The 14,568-nt window shown below is 31.9% G+C and overlaps 1 protein-coding gene across 3 annotated transcripts in view; it reads left to right on the top strand.

The window, feature by feature from the left end:
- LOC127706295 (neurotrypsin-like) overlaps window positions 1-13,691 on the top strand; it is a 45,649-nt gene extending 31,958 nt beyond the window's left edge. For all 3 annotated transcript variants that reach the window (XM_052210814.1, XM_052210815.1, XM_052210816.1), the window contains 5 exons: window positions 1,809-2,017; window positions 10,771-10,924; window positions 11,355-11,533; window positions 13,008-13,139; window positions 13,250-13,691. In XM_052210814.1, coding sequence (XP_052066774.1) covers window positions 1,809-2,017; window positions 10,771-10,924; window positions 11,355-11,533; window positions 13,008-13,105 — 640 coding nt within the window. In that variant the 3' untranslated portion in view covers window positions 13,106-13,139; window positions 13,250-13,691. The remainder of the gene's footprint in view (window positions 1-1,808; window positions 2,018-10,770; window positions 10,925-11,354; window positions 11,534-13,007; window positions 13,140-13,249) is intronic.
- Window positions 13,692-14,568: the final 877 nt, after the last annotated feature.

Genomic DNA, 14,568 nt, shown 5'->3' with positions numbered 1-14,568 from the left:
TGCAAAATAAATTCACTGCAAAAAAAACCCATTGAATTCACTGATATGTACTCTTGTTTTTGAAATATGATAACAAATGACACTATTAAGCTATATATCTGTATGAATAACCATATTCATGATAGGATTTCGATCTCTATTATCCAAACAACAATGTTTTCTGAATATTTTAATTTTATTTGTCCGTTTTCCCTTTCGTCCTATCTGTGATATTTCATTTATATATTTTTCCTTATCGTTATTTACTTATTCATCTTATCATTTTTTTTACATATACTGAAATTGATTTAAATCAACAGAACGTATTTTGACGAGAAAAATTTTGAGTCACCCCAATCCTGAAAAAAAACCTTCAAATAAGAATACATAATTATAACCTATTACAGTCAAAGGGAATGAAAATCAGAAGTTGACAATATACGAACCGGACGAATCAGAACTAGAAAAAAATCTAATACCGTACGGTTGCTATGATTGCTTACATCTACTTCATTTGAACTCTGGTGGACAGTTGTCTCATTGGCAATCATACAACATCTCTTTATTTCTATATAGTCAGCAATATCATCAGTATTTTTCGTATATCATATTTTAATGTTTATGTTAATAACAGATCTTTAATTGTTTCTTTTAAATATTAATGAGCATCATTTTAGACTCGGAACGATGAAGAGCTAAGCCTTGACTGAAACTGTCTTTTTTGCAGATTTATTTTCATCTTTGGGTTTGTCTTTGTCTTATTGACTTGTACCAACAACTCCACGATCCATCAAACCGGATCTATGTTTTAACACGTTATAACGCATATGAACACTGGAATATTAAACAAATACATTATGCATACTATTTCTCATTAAAACTAGAAATACTATCTGATTTAAATGCGATATCAGTCGTATTGCTACATGTAATGATAAAGAAAATATTTGTCAAAATTTGTAAACTTATCACGGAGCGCGCAGAAAAAATGGGTAAACGTTCCACGGATCACGCATATTTGTATGCGAGTTTACGAATATAACTGACATAATTAGTTAAAATCCAATCTAAACCTACAAACCTACTAATTAAATTTTGCTGAATGCCAAAATGTCTATCCTAATTCAGGACCTTTGTCAGTGAACGGTTATTTGCTTCTCCCAAGTCAGTCTGACACCTCGTCAATGATTGGTCAAAGTGCCTGATCCAAGTCAGGAACATCGCGTCACTATGATTGGTTAACATGCCTTTCCTTGGTCGGGTATCTCGTTAGCAATTGGAATTGTTTCTTCATTTCGAAATTAAGGTCTGTTGGAAAATCTTCTGAAGAGTGCATTCCTTCCTTGTAAAGACTATGTGTTATACGATTGAGACGCGTGTTTAGACTAGAAATCCATAAGAACTAGAATAGTATATACATGGGCTTATTTAAAATTAACTGTTTAGTTGGAATGCTTGTCTTGAATGGGTCGTATTTAGAATTAGTCATTCAGATTATTCTCTATCGTTGAAACTGAAAATTGATGCTTAGATGTTCTTTATTGTTATCAATTAATGTCTCAGTCATTAATTAGGAAGCTGGAGTAATCAGATAGACCCTCCGACCGTCTACAGAAAAACTGGCAATCCTAGTAAATTAATTTACTTTTCCAAGAGCGGGATTCGATCACACAACCTCAATTTCAGCAGGCTAATGATAACCGTAGAAGAAATACTTAGCTATAGGCCATCGAGGCCATTTCCACACAAAGAAGGAATAAATACAAGTTCCTCTTCTCTTTTATATTTACAGTAGTATGTTTTTGATTATATTATTATCTTTTTTCCAGGAATGGTGGTTATATCTTACAAAATCAAGATACTAGGAATGCATACAAGTTTTATGGACCACCTTTGATGGAATATTTGGACTGTCCTTGGAACACAACTGATATTGAAACATGCCAGACGCGGAACTCGGCGTATAAAGATTTCCGAGAAACATGTGATGCACATACCAATGATGCAGCGCTAAAATGTAGAACTGATAAGTTCCCTGGTGAGAAAATTATATCCCGTTAGATTTCATTGCGATCACCTTCCCTCCCTCTGTTCGTCAACACACATTTCAGTCACACTATTCTCAGAAATAATTTCATATTTGGTTATAATGATGAGTTGTTACACGTGAGCACTTTTCGGATCTGTCAGATACCTACTTCCTGTTGCCAACACTTTGATTTTAAATGTTCTGAATAAACTAAAGTTGTTCATCACATTTTTCTTAAAAACTGCTCAACAGAATGGTTTAATATTTGGTTAGCCAATCAATAGTGATGAACTGTAACGCATTTGCGCTTTCTATTGGACCTGTCCGACATCTACGTCCTGTTTCCGATACCTTGAATTTACGGGTGAGCTCACCACGACAACGCATGCATTCTTGTTGAATTTAATATCTATTTTTGTTGATGGAAGGAACTTGTTCCAAATATCGTAGTCACCTTCCCGTCCGTCCTCTTTTCCTTAATTGTGATATCCCTGTGGTATTTAATATCGAGTTTTTACTGACAACTAGCAACATGACAGGTGCAACGTGCTGAGTAGGATCTTCGCTTACCCTCCCTGAGCACCTGGAATCACCGTCGGTTTCAGATGAGGATATGTGTTGTTCAGTCTTTAATCTCCTATGTAGTGTTTGTAGGCTGTTTTTTGTCTTTCATTTTTTGCCATGATTTTGTCGATCTTGTTTTGACTTATGCGTCTTGGTTCTCTCCCTTTGGTATCTACCCTCTCCTTTTTAAAATAAAAAAAAAGATATTACTATTCTCATTCAATTTGAATCATCTTTTGTGTTAATACCATTTTATTATATGGTGCATGGTTAATTTAGTATTGTAAAACAGTATAGTTTCATTTAGCCTATTGGTGTTTTATAAGGTTGTTCATAACACTACAAGGAGATTACTTTTTAAAAATCAGCTGAACGCTTATATAACGTTCTATTGTTAAAGAAATATTTTAAAAGCTTCTTAATGATAAAAAAAACTGTTATACATCCACATCTTGAAACAAGGGGGTTACTATTCAGCCCCTTCCTCTCCACCCTTGGCTTGCGACGACGAACCATCCAATGCAGTTTTTCCATTTGTTTGATTTTTTTAAAAATTTTTGTCAAAGGGTCAAAGTAAATATTTTGTCGAAATCTTATGAAAATTAAACGAGCCAAATTAATTTTAGTCAAGGTGTTCGGTACCACCTTTTAAGAAAATTATACGTTTTGCAGTCATATTTAAAGTATGAATATATCTTCACATTGTTTATTTTCATACTACTTCAACTTTATTTTGCGTTGAAAAAACATTTCCCAATGAAGCAAAAATCTTATACTTTGTGCACAAGGAAATCATATCATATTTTTTGTACATATGCAATTGGCATTTCAGTCAATTTTTTTTAACCGACATTAAAACTGTTATGATACATGTTTTTGCGATCATAATTCTTATACGCCAGCAGCAGAGTCAATTATGACTGAGTCTGAATTCACATGGCGATTGATGCATGCATACATGTAGCAGCAAATGCTTATCATGTTTAGCAACCGGTATGGTTTCGGTGTACAATTATTCAACTTTCTTATGTTTTTTTTCTTTTTGTTGGTATATTCTAAATGGATTTACGAGTTGATAATATCGCTACTTTTCATTTGCTTTGTATCTTAAAAAAAATTGATGTATACTTGGCTTTAGTTTGCATTTGGTACTGTTCTGTCCATAGAATTAACTTTGTATTCTTTTCACTATAAACGTTTTACATTGGCAAACACTTTTAAAAGAGAATACTTCTTATATGATTTGCATATTAGTGAATACGTTAATATGATTGGTCGAGAGGGCTTCCTGTAGTAGATCTTGGCGTTGTTTATTTTTCGATAGACGACGTTGACAGAACTACTTTTTGTTACCAATGTTAACAAGATGGCGGCTATAATAAATCAAACCGGCTCGACGTTAAATATATTTATTTTCATTTCGGGTTCATCGTCATATTAAATTATAAACACAAAACATTTATTGGAAAGAAAATATGATATTTTTTTAGTTTATTTTTTCAGATAGAAAATTTCCTGTAGCATATTTTTTGGCGTTAACAAAAAAAATATATTCATGCGCCAGGTACATTCAATACCACAAATTTACAATTCACGTGTTATAGAGGTTACGAGTGGAGAAATAAAATTCCTTATCTCCATATCTAAGGAATTATAAGGATTAAACGCATTTTTAAAGGGATTTATTGGTGTATTAACTTGACCAAAGTCACTCATAAACATGTCATAAAAGTCCTTTAAAAAGTCGTTTAATCCTATAATAAAACAAACCACGAAAGCCGTCTATCTTCCGTATGCATATAATGTATTACTATATAAGTTTTCGACATTCAAATATTCTTCCAAATTGTGAGACCACTAATGATTTATTATTTAATAGCACATGAATTAATGAAGAAATAGTTCACTGAACTTTGAATGTATCTATTTAAAAGTTTAAACTATGCAATAGTTTATAGTGGTGTAGGTATGCATTTGACGATGAGATTTGTACTACTAATGATTTATTGACACCAAAAGAATTTGTTTGCGCTGGCCTTCAGGACCATTGTCCATTTTATAATTTTGTACTATGAGTTTGGTATAGCTGATCCCCTTTGAAAACTATTGTTAGTTACAAAAAACCGCAATATAACATTGTTGGTACCGTTACTTAAAATGTTAAACATGTAATAAGAACAATCTGACCGAAACAGTGTGAAGGACAAACAAAATTAACTTAGGGACCGGTCATTATTTATCTCCAGGGGGGCCGGCAAAATGTAAATTTGAAATGATAAAAATTGATTGACCCCCTTTTCAAAATGTGTTAAAAAATTTAACCCCCCTCCCCCTCTTTCAATTACATAAAAACTTTTGACCCCCCTCTTTTTTCTGATTATAATTGAAAGGTTTCAAATGATTCAATTATTATATGTTGCTAATATTCCTAATAAGGTATTTTAATACACATACACAGAGAATGCATTGAGGACGACATCTGATAGAAGAATACACTGATGTAAGGGACCTTTCAATATTTACCAGATGGATGGGCCGGTGCATTCTTAATATTATTTCATTAAAAAAGTTAATGCCCATCCTTTTAAATTCTGCAAAAATGTCCTTGCCCATCTAAAAAAAACTATAAAAAGAATCCTTGCCCCTCTAAAACTTAAAGACAATCAAAAATGATTTAGGTTCTTTTTCTATTTGAATATTTGCATGTTTATGTCTGGAAATCAAAGAATAGACTTTGGTGTAAAATACAAAATTCAAAATGTGCTAGTTTATTCCACACATATATATATATTTATGTGTGTATCAGAAACATACATTTTATTAATTTTAAAACCAGTATGAATATACATGTATAGATTTGATTTTATATGTGCAGCCTCAAATATATACAATATCACAATTAAATCTCAAGACATAAGTAAAAGCATACTATATCAGCCAGCCTTTCATAGAGGCGTAAGAAGTGCTAACAATATTCATGCAAGTCATAAAACATATGAAGAAATATTAACCATACTATTAAATGTACTTAGTTTATATTTTTCTGAAATCTGAGGTCATCTTAAATTTGAAACAGTTTAATGTATCTCTTCTTACTTCTTTGTTCTATTAAATAATTGAGGGTGACCACTTTTTCCCCCTTTTGTGACCATAGGACATAAAGATTTATTCAAACTATTGTAAACAATCAAAAAAATATTAACTAACTATCCAATTTGTATACAATTTTCAAAATACCATATTAATTTAAAATAAAGAGATATTTAAATTAAGGGACAATAACTCTTAAGACTAGTAAACATATTACCATATGCTGAATTACCAATTATTGTCTTAATAATAGGACATTCTTATATTTCAAATATACAATGTCCCTTTATCTATTCTACTTTTCAAGAAAGAAATTATGGTCATTTTAAAGCAATTTAGGCAGACATGTTTTTGACTTTGATGCAGCTTTTTTAACCTTTTTATTAAATCCCAAAGGCGGATTTAGGGGGGGGGGGGCAGGGGTCCAGGGCCCCCCTTTTAGTGGGAAAAATTTAGTTGCTTATATAGGAAATCACTTGAGCTATAAAAAAATCAAAGTTAATGATTTGAAACTTTATACCAAATTTTAAAGATGACTATCTGAATTTAGTCTAAATTGAACATTTAAGCTTTTTTTAACCTATTTTTTAAATCCATCAAAATGACAGCAATACACCAAAACTACCAAACAACCTGGCATTCTGTAAGATCAACATATAAATGAGATAGCTGTAGAGTTATATGAAAATCTAAGTTGATTTGAAAATGTTATACAATTTTTTAAAGATGACTATCTGGTATTAACCTAAACTAAAAATTTAAGCTTTTTTTTAACCTATTTATTAAATCCATAAAAATGACAGCAACACACTAAACTCCCAAACAACCTGGCATTCTGTAAGATCAATATATGAATGAGATAGGTGTAGAGTTTTATGAAAATTCAAGTTGAATTGAAAAAGTTATACAACATTTTAAAGGTGACTATCTGAATTTAGCCTAAACTGAAAATTTTAGATTTTTTTTCTTACTAATTAATAAAATCCATAAATATGTCAGCAATACACAAAACTGACAAACAATCTTGTATTCTATAAGGTCAAAATACAATTGATATGAAAATCCAAGTGGTTTCGAAAATTTATATAAACTTTTAAAAGTGACTATCTGAAATTTAAGTCCGAATAGAAAATTCTAGCTTTTGTATTCTTTAATTAAATCCTTAAAATTGACAGAAATTAACCAGGCTACCAGTTTGTTGAGACCATGTCTTTTATGTTTTGTGTTCCTGCAAAAGAAATTTCCTACACGCCGATAAAATTGATAGCAAATTTTTTCCTATAAAATAAGTCTGGCCCATCCACTATACATGTAAAAAAAATCATTCATATATTTATTTATAGTGGAAATCTATATGAGGTATATTTAAGATATGGAATAAAAATAAAAATAAAATGCTTTGAAAATGTCTTTATAGAATTTTTTTTTTGTACACATAAAACAACAGTTTGTAAAATATATGAGTTCATCTTGAAAAATAAAAATGGTGTCACCTTCAAAAAGTCTACTTTTGCTGTGGTGAAGCCAGGATGATGAAACCAATTTTATAGTCTCTATTCCTAGTTTCTTAGTTTTATAACATCATGGCTAAGAAAAACATAAGAAAAGTGACTTATTTTGCACATTTTTTGGTAATATTCATTAGTCTCTTGACAATAAAATTAGTCAAAGAGTAAAGTGACTAGCTCTAGGTAGATCACTGATAGTGACAGTTTGATATTTGTGAAAGAGTCAAACTAGGAGACAAGTTAGCTCTGACTATACATGTATAGTCTATGGTCATGGCACATTGTATATGACGATCAATGAATCTATGGCCAATAAAATCATGACCCCCCCTACTAGATCAATCCTGAAAAAGAATGACCCCCCTCTATCAGATTCAATTTTTTTCATGACCCCCCCTACTTTTTTGCCGGCCCCCCCTGGAGATAAATAATGACCGGTCCCTTACCAAATGTCATCTTTTCGATTCTCTTTAGAATTATTTTATATCATCTCATTCTCTATGTGGTGTTTTGTGTACTTTGATTGTCATTTGTACGTTCTTTCTATTTTTGCCAAGGCAGTGTCAGTTTGTTTTCGACTTATGAGTTTGAATATCCCGTTGGTATCTTTCGCCTCTCATTTATAAATCATTTTATTTTATCATCAAACATGCTTTCGCCGTTATTCCAACATATAGAATTTGGGAAAAATAAAATTAAAATATTCTGAAAACTCTGAAAAGTAAAACCTGAAAAAAAAATTGACATTATAATTAATTCATCACCCAACTTTAAAACGTGTGATAATTATCGCTTGCGTCATTAAAAAAAGGCCTGCAAATTTTAGTTATAAGAAAACTTTTCACAACGATTTTATTGAAAAGAGATGCTTCCAAATTTTATAAAGAAGAATATATGATGCAATTTAAATATATTTGATAACATTTGAAAGCATGAATTTCAGTATTACTAAAACAGAAACACAGAAGGTTGGTTTAAAACCAGAACTTGCAATCCATTTTCTAAGCTTGCTAGACACATTGTTGGCACTAATCTACATAGGTAAAGAACCACATGAGCATGGCAGGCACTTTGATTACTGAAATGGCAAAACATTAACAACGACAAGTAGTTATATTATGCCGTAACTTATTACTTCAAGCAAAACCTACTTTGTTTCCCGAAAGTATATGTCATATTCATGTCTGTCATGGAACCTTTAATGAACAATATTATTGAGATAAGACCGGTGTTTTGTTTGTTTGTAAAAATGTGCCAGTCTATAAGCTTTTCGTAAATTCCAATTTCGTTGCCACATATAAAGAAAATTATTGATGTTAAACGTATGCTTCCAGTCACAATCCTTTCTGACTGTTTTTAACCAATCTGCTTTTCTGTATCTTTATATATACTGCCATTATAGGCACAATTTCAATTCGAAGTAATAATATCCAGTCTTTAATAGAAGTTTGTACACTATGCAAGCATGTCAATATATTCCTTCACCGGTATCACAGATCTAGTCTTACTTTTGAAAAATAAGATATATTTTTCTTTTAAATAATAACTCAGTCCCCACACAACTACTACTTAGCTTAATTTGCATTTCTTAAGTTTTTCTGTCCTGTGTTTAGGAGCTTGTACCTTTGCATATGCATTTTATATATAAGTGATCTACAAGCAGGTTCAACATGCAAGCTAATAAAGTTACATAAATCACTAGTTTGAGTGCAGGCACATAATTTCACAGGGTAGTAAGGGTTAATTATCACATGGATTAAGCTTACATACAAACTGATGTTAAACGTTCTAATATTCTAAGACACTGCTCACGTATTTATTTAAGACGATTTTCTCTTTCTGATTCTAGTGAAGTACATGAGATTAGTAAGTGTTCTATAGTCTCGTCCTCTTTATCACAGATTTTACAAGTGGAAGGTACCTCACATTTGTTGAATTTGGTTCTATGTGGTTGTATTATGTAATTTCCTGTTGCGATTTTTGTTTTAATAGGTATTCTGTTGATGTCTCTGCAGTTTGAGGTGTTTGTTGTAACGATTGGATGAATTGCTTTGATCTTATATGCACCTGTTATGTGTTGTATATTAAACTTGAATAACCCTCAAAGTTGTTATTTATTTTTCTTTTCACTCCAGTAAGTATCAACTTTCCATGTAATCAGATTTTTCCATTGGAATTTTCCAAGAGGATATGTTAAGAATATCTATCAGTCGGGCAAATCATATTTTAGGCATATTTTCTTTACTTCTTCAACCAGCTTTTACTTGTATATATGTGATTTTAATTGTAGCTGTCTTTCTGCCAATCTCCATTCAACTAATGTTTTGTTGGCTCTAGTGATGTTTCAGAATAGTGTTAGAGCGTTAAAGTGTATTCCAGCTTCAATTGGTAGCATTTCACTTATGTATATTGCCAAGTTAGCTGTTTGTTGAGACAATGAGAGTATTTGTTTTATAATGTTCTTATTGAATTGATGGATAGTATCAAAAATGCTGCCTGTTGGGAGAAGTATTTCCAAACCATAAGTCAGAATAGGCCTTATATATGTATTTAATAGAGTAATTACAGTTTCAGGATCTAGTCCATTCCTTTTATGTAAGCCTGCACCCATTAGACTGTATAATGATAGTCTTGCTTTCTTGATGTTTTCGTCTACAGTTAATTTTGCTGAGTTTTTCTAACACATTTGTATACCAATATGCAAGGAGTGTTCTACAGGGTTATTGTTTATATGCCAAAAATTGTCTTCTATTTCAATCGATCTTGATGAGGTGTTTATGGATAATATTATTCTTTTTGTTGGTTGTAAAGTGTATCCCTCTCTCTCTCTTACTAAAGTGACAGCAATGCATACTAGCATCTGATGCTCTCGTGGATTGTTTGCTATGAGAGCAACAACGTCAGCATATGTTGGAGCACAGCAGCTAATATTGCATATGTGTCCACCTATTCCTGTTTCACATAAGAGATTTAGTAGGGGATTCACATACAACTTGTATAAGTCGGCACTTATGGTACCACCTTAGCGTACACCCTGAAACAGGTATATATCAAAGACTTCTGAAGTTGTATTTTTCCATTTTATATAAATTATGTTGCATTTTTATATAGGCTATCTATCAAGATGATTGATTGATCAGAAATTCCTGTTTGGTATAATCTCTTTATTAGATTCGAATGTTTAACCACGTTAAATGTCGATTAGCCATATACATTCTAGTCCAAAAGATTTTTGTATAAGAAGTTGTAAATATTGTTGTAATTGTTTACCACCATATATATCTTTTCAGCATTTATACCGAAGTTGTCAGCAGCTTTATTCCTATTTAAACTTGATATTGCTTTTAAAATCTCTTTATAAGGTTGTGTTTGAAACGATCTTCCATATGTCAATTATCATTTTAGCATCTTTTCACTTTTTAACATCTTTTATACTTTACAAATTAACACTAATGTAGATATAAATTAACATAATTATAGATGAATGTCTGATTACATCAGCATATTCAAGTATAAGCTATTTTATAAATATGATAATATGTTTGTATATATTCCGTGAAAATCTGTAATCTTATAAAGACTTATAATAATGCATTTTAGAATATGAAGTCAAATTGATCGGTAGAAGTTTAAATGAAGGTCAACTTCGTATCGAGTATAACAATTCATGGTACAGTGTATGTAGTTTGTTGGGCAATTGGCAAGGGGTTAGACCTACAACCGCTGCAGTTGTATGCAGACAACTTGGATACACGTAAGTATATTGTAATGAATGAGATTTTATTAAAGTATTTTGGCTTATTTAGGGCGATTCGAGTAATCATATTTAAGTGATTTGAAAAAAAAATAAGAAACATTAATCTATCTATGTCGTGAACAAGTTAATTTGAAATGTCGTAATATATTAAACTTATTTGATTCGTTACTAAATGTATCAAAACTAGTTATGTTGAACATTTTAATCTCTATCTATCTTTTATCCGTTACGAATACAAAAAATGTAAATTTATGATATTTCAAATTTATTTAAGGTATCGTGTATAAAAGAAGTTGATTGTTTGTTAAATTGTTTTTTATATTTTTAAAGACAGACATTTAGCATATTGCTGTTTCAAAAGATGTCTTATTCAGCAGTAACAGAATATTTCATGTATTAAATTAACGAAAAATTTTAAATACTGTAGGAATGGCGGTGAATACAGATTCATAAACATTGATCAACCAGACTTGTGGATAGGTCTTGATTGTAATGGAAAAGAAATGAATGTTGGACAATGTAATTACTTAATGACACATACTTACTGTGGTCCAAGAGGTTACTTAAATGCTGTGTATATAAAATGTTACGAGATAGATGATGCGGGTTAGTAATACATTAAAGTATTAATCCATATATCGAAAATATCTCCCACACTTAAGTTAATATTCAATGAAATAACATTTAATTACAGAGTTTTATAGCAAATTACCAGTATAAGTTTGAAAATGGCAACATGGATGCAATCTGTGGCAGTTTGAAGCAATACATTATAGATATAAGAAGATGTAGTTTGAGTGCCAATGAGACAACTCTTAATCCAAGTCACAATTTTATATACAAGTCTTGCTTCCGACATTTCACATGTAATATGGTTTGGCGTTATCATCGAAATATTCACACAGCGTAAAAAAGCTCCTTTACATAAGAAGCATTCAATTTTTGTAACCTCATATGTATGCTACAGCCAATCTTTTCGTTTGTTTACCTATGCATTGTTGTGATATTGTCATGGATGGTACGTACAGTAAGGAAAGTTGCATTTTATTGGGATATGGAATATAATATTGAAATGCCTTGCGATGTTTTACTGTCAATAAAATTTACGAATTCGTACAATGTAAAGTAATCATTTATAAACACAAGAGTTATAGAAAGGAACAAAACGTGAGGTACTTTTCCACTGTTTCTTAACTTGTACAAATTAATTTGATAACTACCTTCAATTTGCGTACATTTTTATAATCCTGCAGTTTAATCTTCGCGATTAAGTTCCGACCTTATAGCGAGTTATCCAACGCAGTGATATGGACTATGATTAGTATACTCCATAACATAGCTCTGTTAAATACAGGCTCACTAATAAATATTGAAGTTTACTTCAAATATAATACTGACTGACAGATGATTTAGATCAGAACCATGTTAGTAGAGGCAGTGATGACTTAATCATAGACAGTTGCGATAATAAAGTTTTTTTTAAGTCATTAAACAATAAATAACGTTTATTTGTAGCAAATGATAGAATTTCAGCCTTGCCTTTACGTATTATTTTCGTTCTGCTACGCAAAAATTGGATACTTTCCGATTTATTGAGTTACCGTAATTATCCATTTGATCAATGTCATATAAATGTTGTTGATAAGGCATGTAACAAATAAAGCAAAAGTGTATTTGTATACCTGTTACTGACTGATTAAAGAATAACACAATATACATTTAAGGTAATCTTTACCTGTTCCTAGTCAGGTGCCCCGCCAGTAGATGTATTCAGTTATAGGTAATCTTTACCTGTTCCTAGTCAGGTGCCCCGCCAGTAGATGTATTCAGTTATAGGTAATCTTTACCTGTTCCTAGTCAGGAACCCCGCCAGTAGATGTATTCAGTTATATCTTATTGTTTATGTTCAACTGGTAATTGTGTGTTGTTGGCAGATACTAGTATTACGTTATTGTTGTTTGTGTGATTTTTTGTCGCACGTCTGGTATAGAACCTTCTCTGTATGTAAATGTGTTTCTTGTAATAAAAGTCCTAAACATTAGTTAATAAATGCATGAATACTGTTTTGATCAATTTTCAGATCGTCAGATGTCAACGCATATTGAAGATGATGGAAGAGCCCTTATTCATCGAAAAGGGATCTCATGGGAAATTTGCTCCAACACATGGGGGAAATAGAAGCGGATGCATTTTGTCGAATGTTAGTGAATAGGTTAGTTACTTTGACAAGCTTTGAACATATTGATGCTCTCCTTATATCCGTGGCATAAATGATAGTGTTTATTTATTATCATTTTAGTGATTTTATGTTTTTTTTTTCAGTGCTGGAGTTGAAACTTATCTACCGTATGGACGATTCCCACCTAGATCAGGAGTATATAATGTGATTTCCAATATGTTTTGTCCCCGAGGAACGCATCATCTGGGAGACTGTTTCTATGGTCCTAATCCATGGGAGCCTAGTATATGCAAAGCCACTGGTGAATACCGTGCTCAGCGTATTGTTGTGGGTGGTGTTTCATGCTCATGATAACATTAAAACGGACATCTCATTCTCTTTGATCATTATTAATTCAATGCATGTGAACTGTTTTGGCACAATGTCGAAATAATTTGCATATTAAATAACTTCATATTTACATTGTTCTTTATTCAAAAATGATGAAAAATAAACATCAAGGAGGAAACACCAGCTTCTTAAATTATTTAACTGTGATAAAACTAAGGATGAAATTCAACTACCAAAATAAAAGTTTACCCGAGATTTTGCTTTTCTGTTTTGAACCTTGTGGTTTTTGTCTCGGTTGACGGAGTCAAAAAGCGAGACATATGTATGCTGTCCGGAGTCGGCGACGACGACGGCAGCGGCGGCGGCGGCGTCGTCAACAATGTATTAGTTTCTGATTAGGTCTAGTTTGTGGTGAACCACAAGATGTAGGTCAATCATATTTGGTATACAGTTGTTTTAGCATTGACACATCTCATTTCAATGGAGATTATTTGGCCCTGTCTCCTCAGTCATGGTCTATTGACTTTGAAACTTTTGCTTAATTTTTATGCTTTAGTTTGTGATTAGGTCAATTTATGGGGAACCATTTGTGGTAGGTCAATGATATTTGGTATGCAGTTGTATTAGCATTGGCGCATCTCATTCACACGGAGATGGTTTAGCCATGTACCTCAATCATGGTTCATTGATTTTGAATATTAGCCTAACTTTTTAAGTATTGACATTTTAATTTCGACATTTGCATAACAAAATTACAAAAAAGCGAGACAAATCTCTGTGACAACAGTTTATTATGTTCTCAACTGAACCTGCCAAAGTTTATACCAGAAACAAACAAACCAAAAGTGTTATGCAAACGAAAACAAAATCACTTGTCATATATGTACCATTGTAAGCGGTCCGTGTAACACTTATAGATTTTTTATAGATTAGACCGTTGGTTTTCCTGTTTGAATGGTTTTACACTTGTCATTTTGGGGCCCTTTATAGCTTACTGCTTTGTGTGAGCCAAGGCTCTGTGTTGAAGGCCGTACGTTGACCTATAATTGTTTGCTTTTTATAAATTGTGACTTGGATGGAGAGTTGTCTTATTGGCACTCATACCACATCTTCGTATTTATATGTATTATCT

The sequence above is a fragment of the Mytilus californianus genome, unplaced genomic scaffold, assembly GCF_021869535.1.
Source record: "Mytilus californianus isolate M0D057914Y unplaced genomic scaffold, xbMytCali1.0.p SCAF_6, whole genome shotgun sequence".
Classification (NCBI taxonomy): domain Eukaryota; kingdom Metazoa; phylum Mollusca; class Bivalvia; order Mytilida; family Mytilidae; genus Mytilus; species Mytilus californianus.
This window is presented reverse-complemented; position numbering and strand designations above follow the sequence as displayed.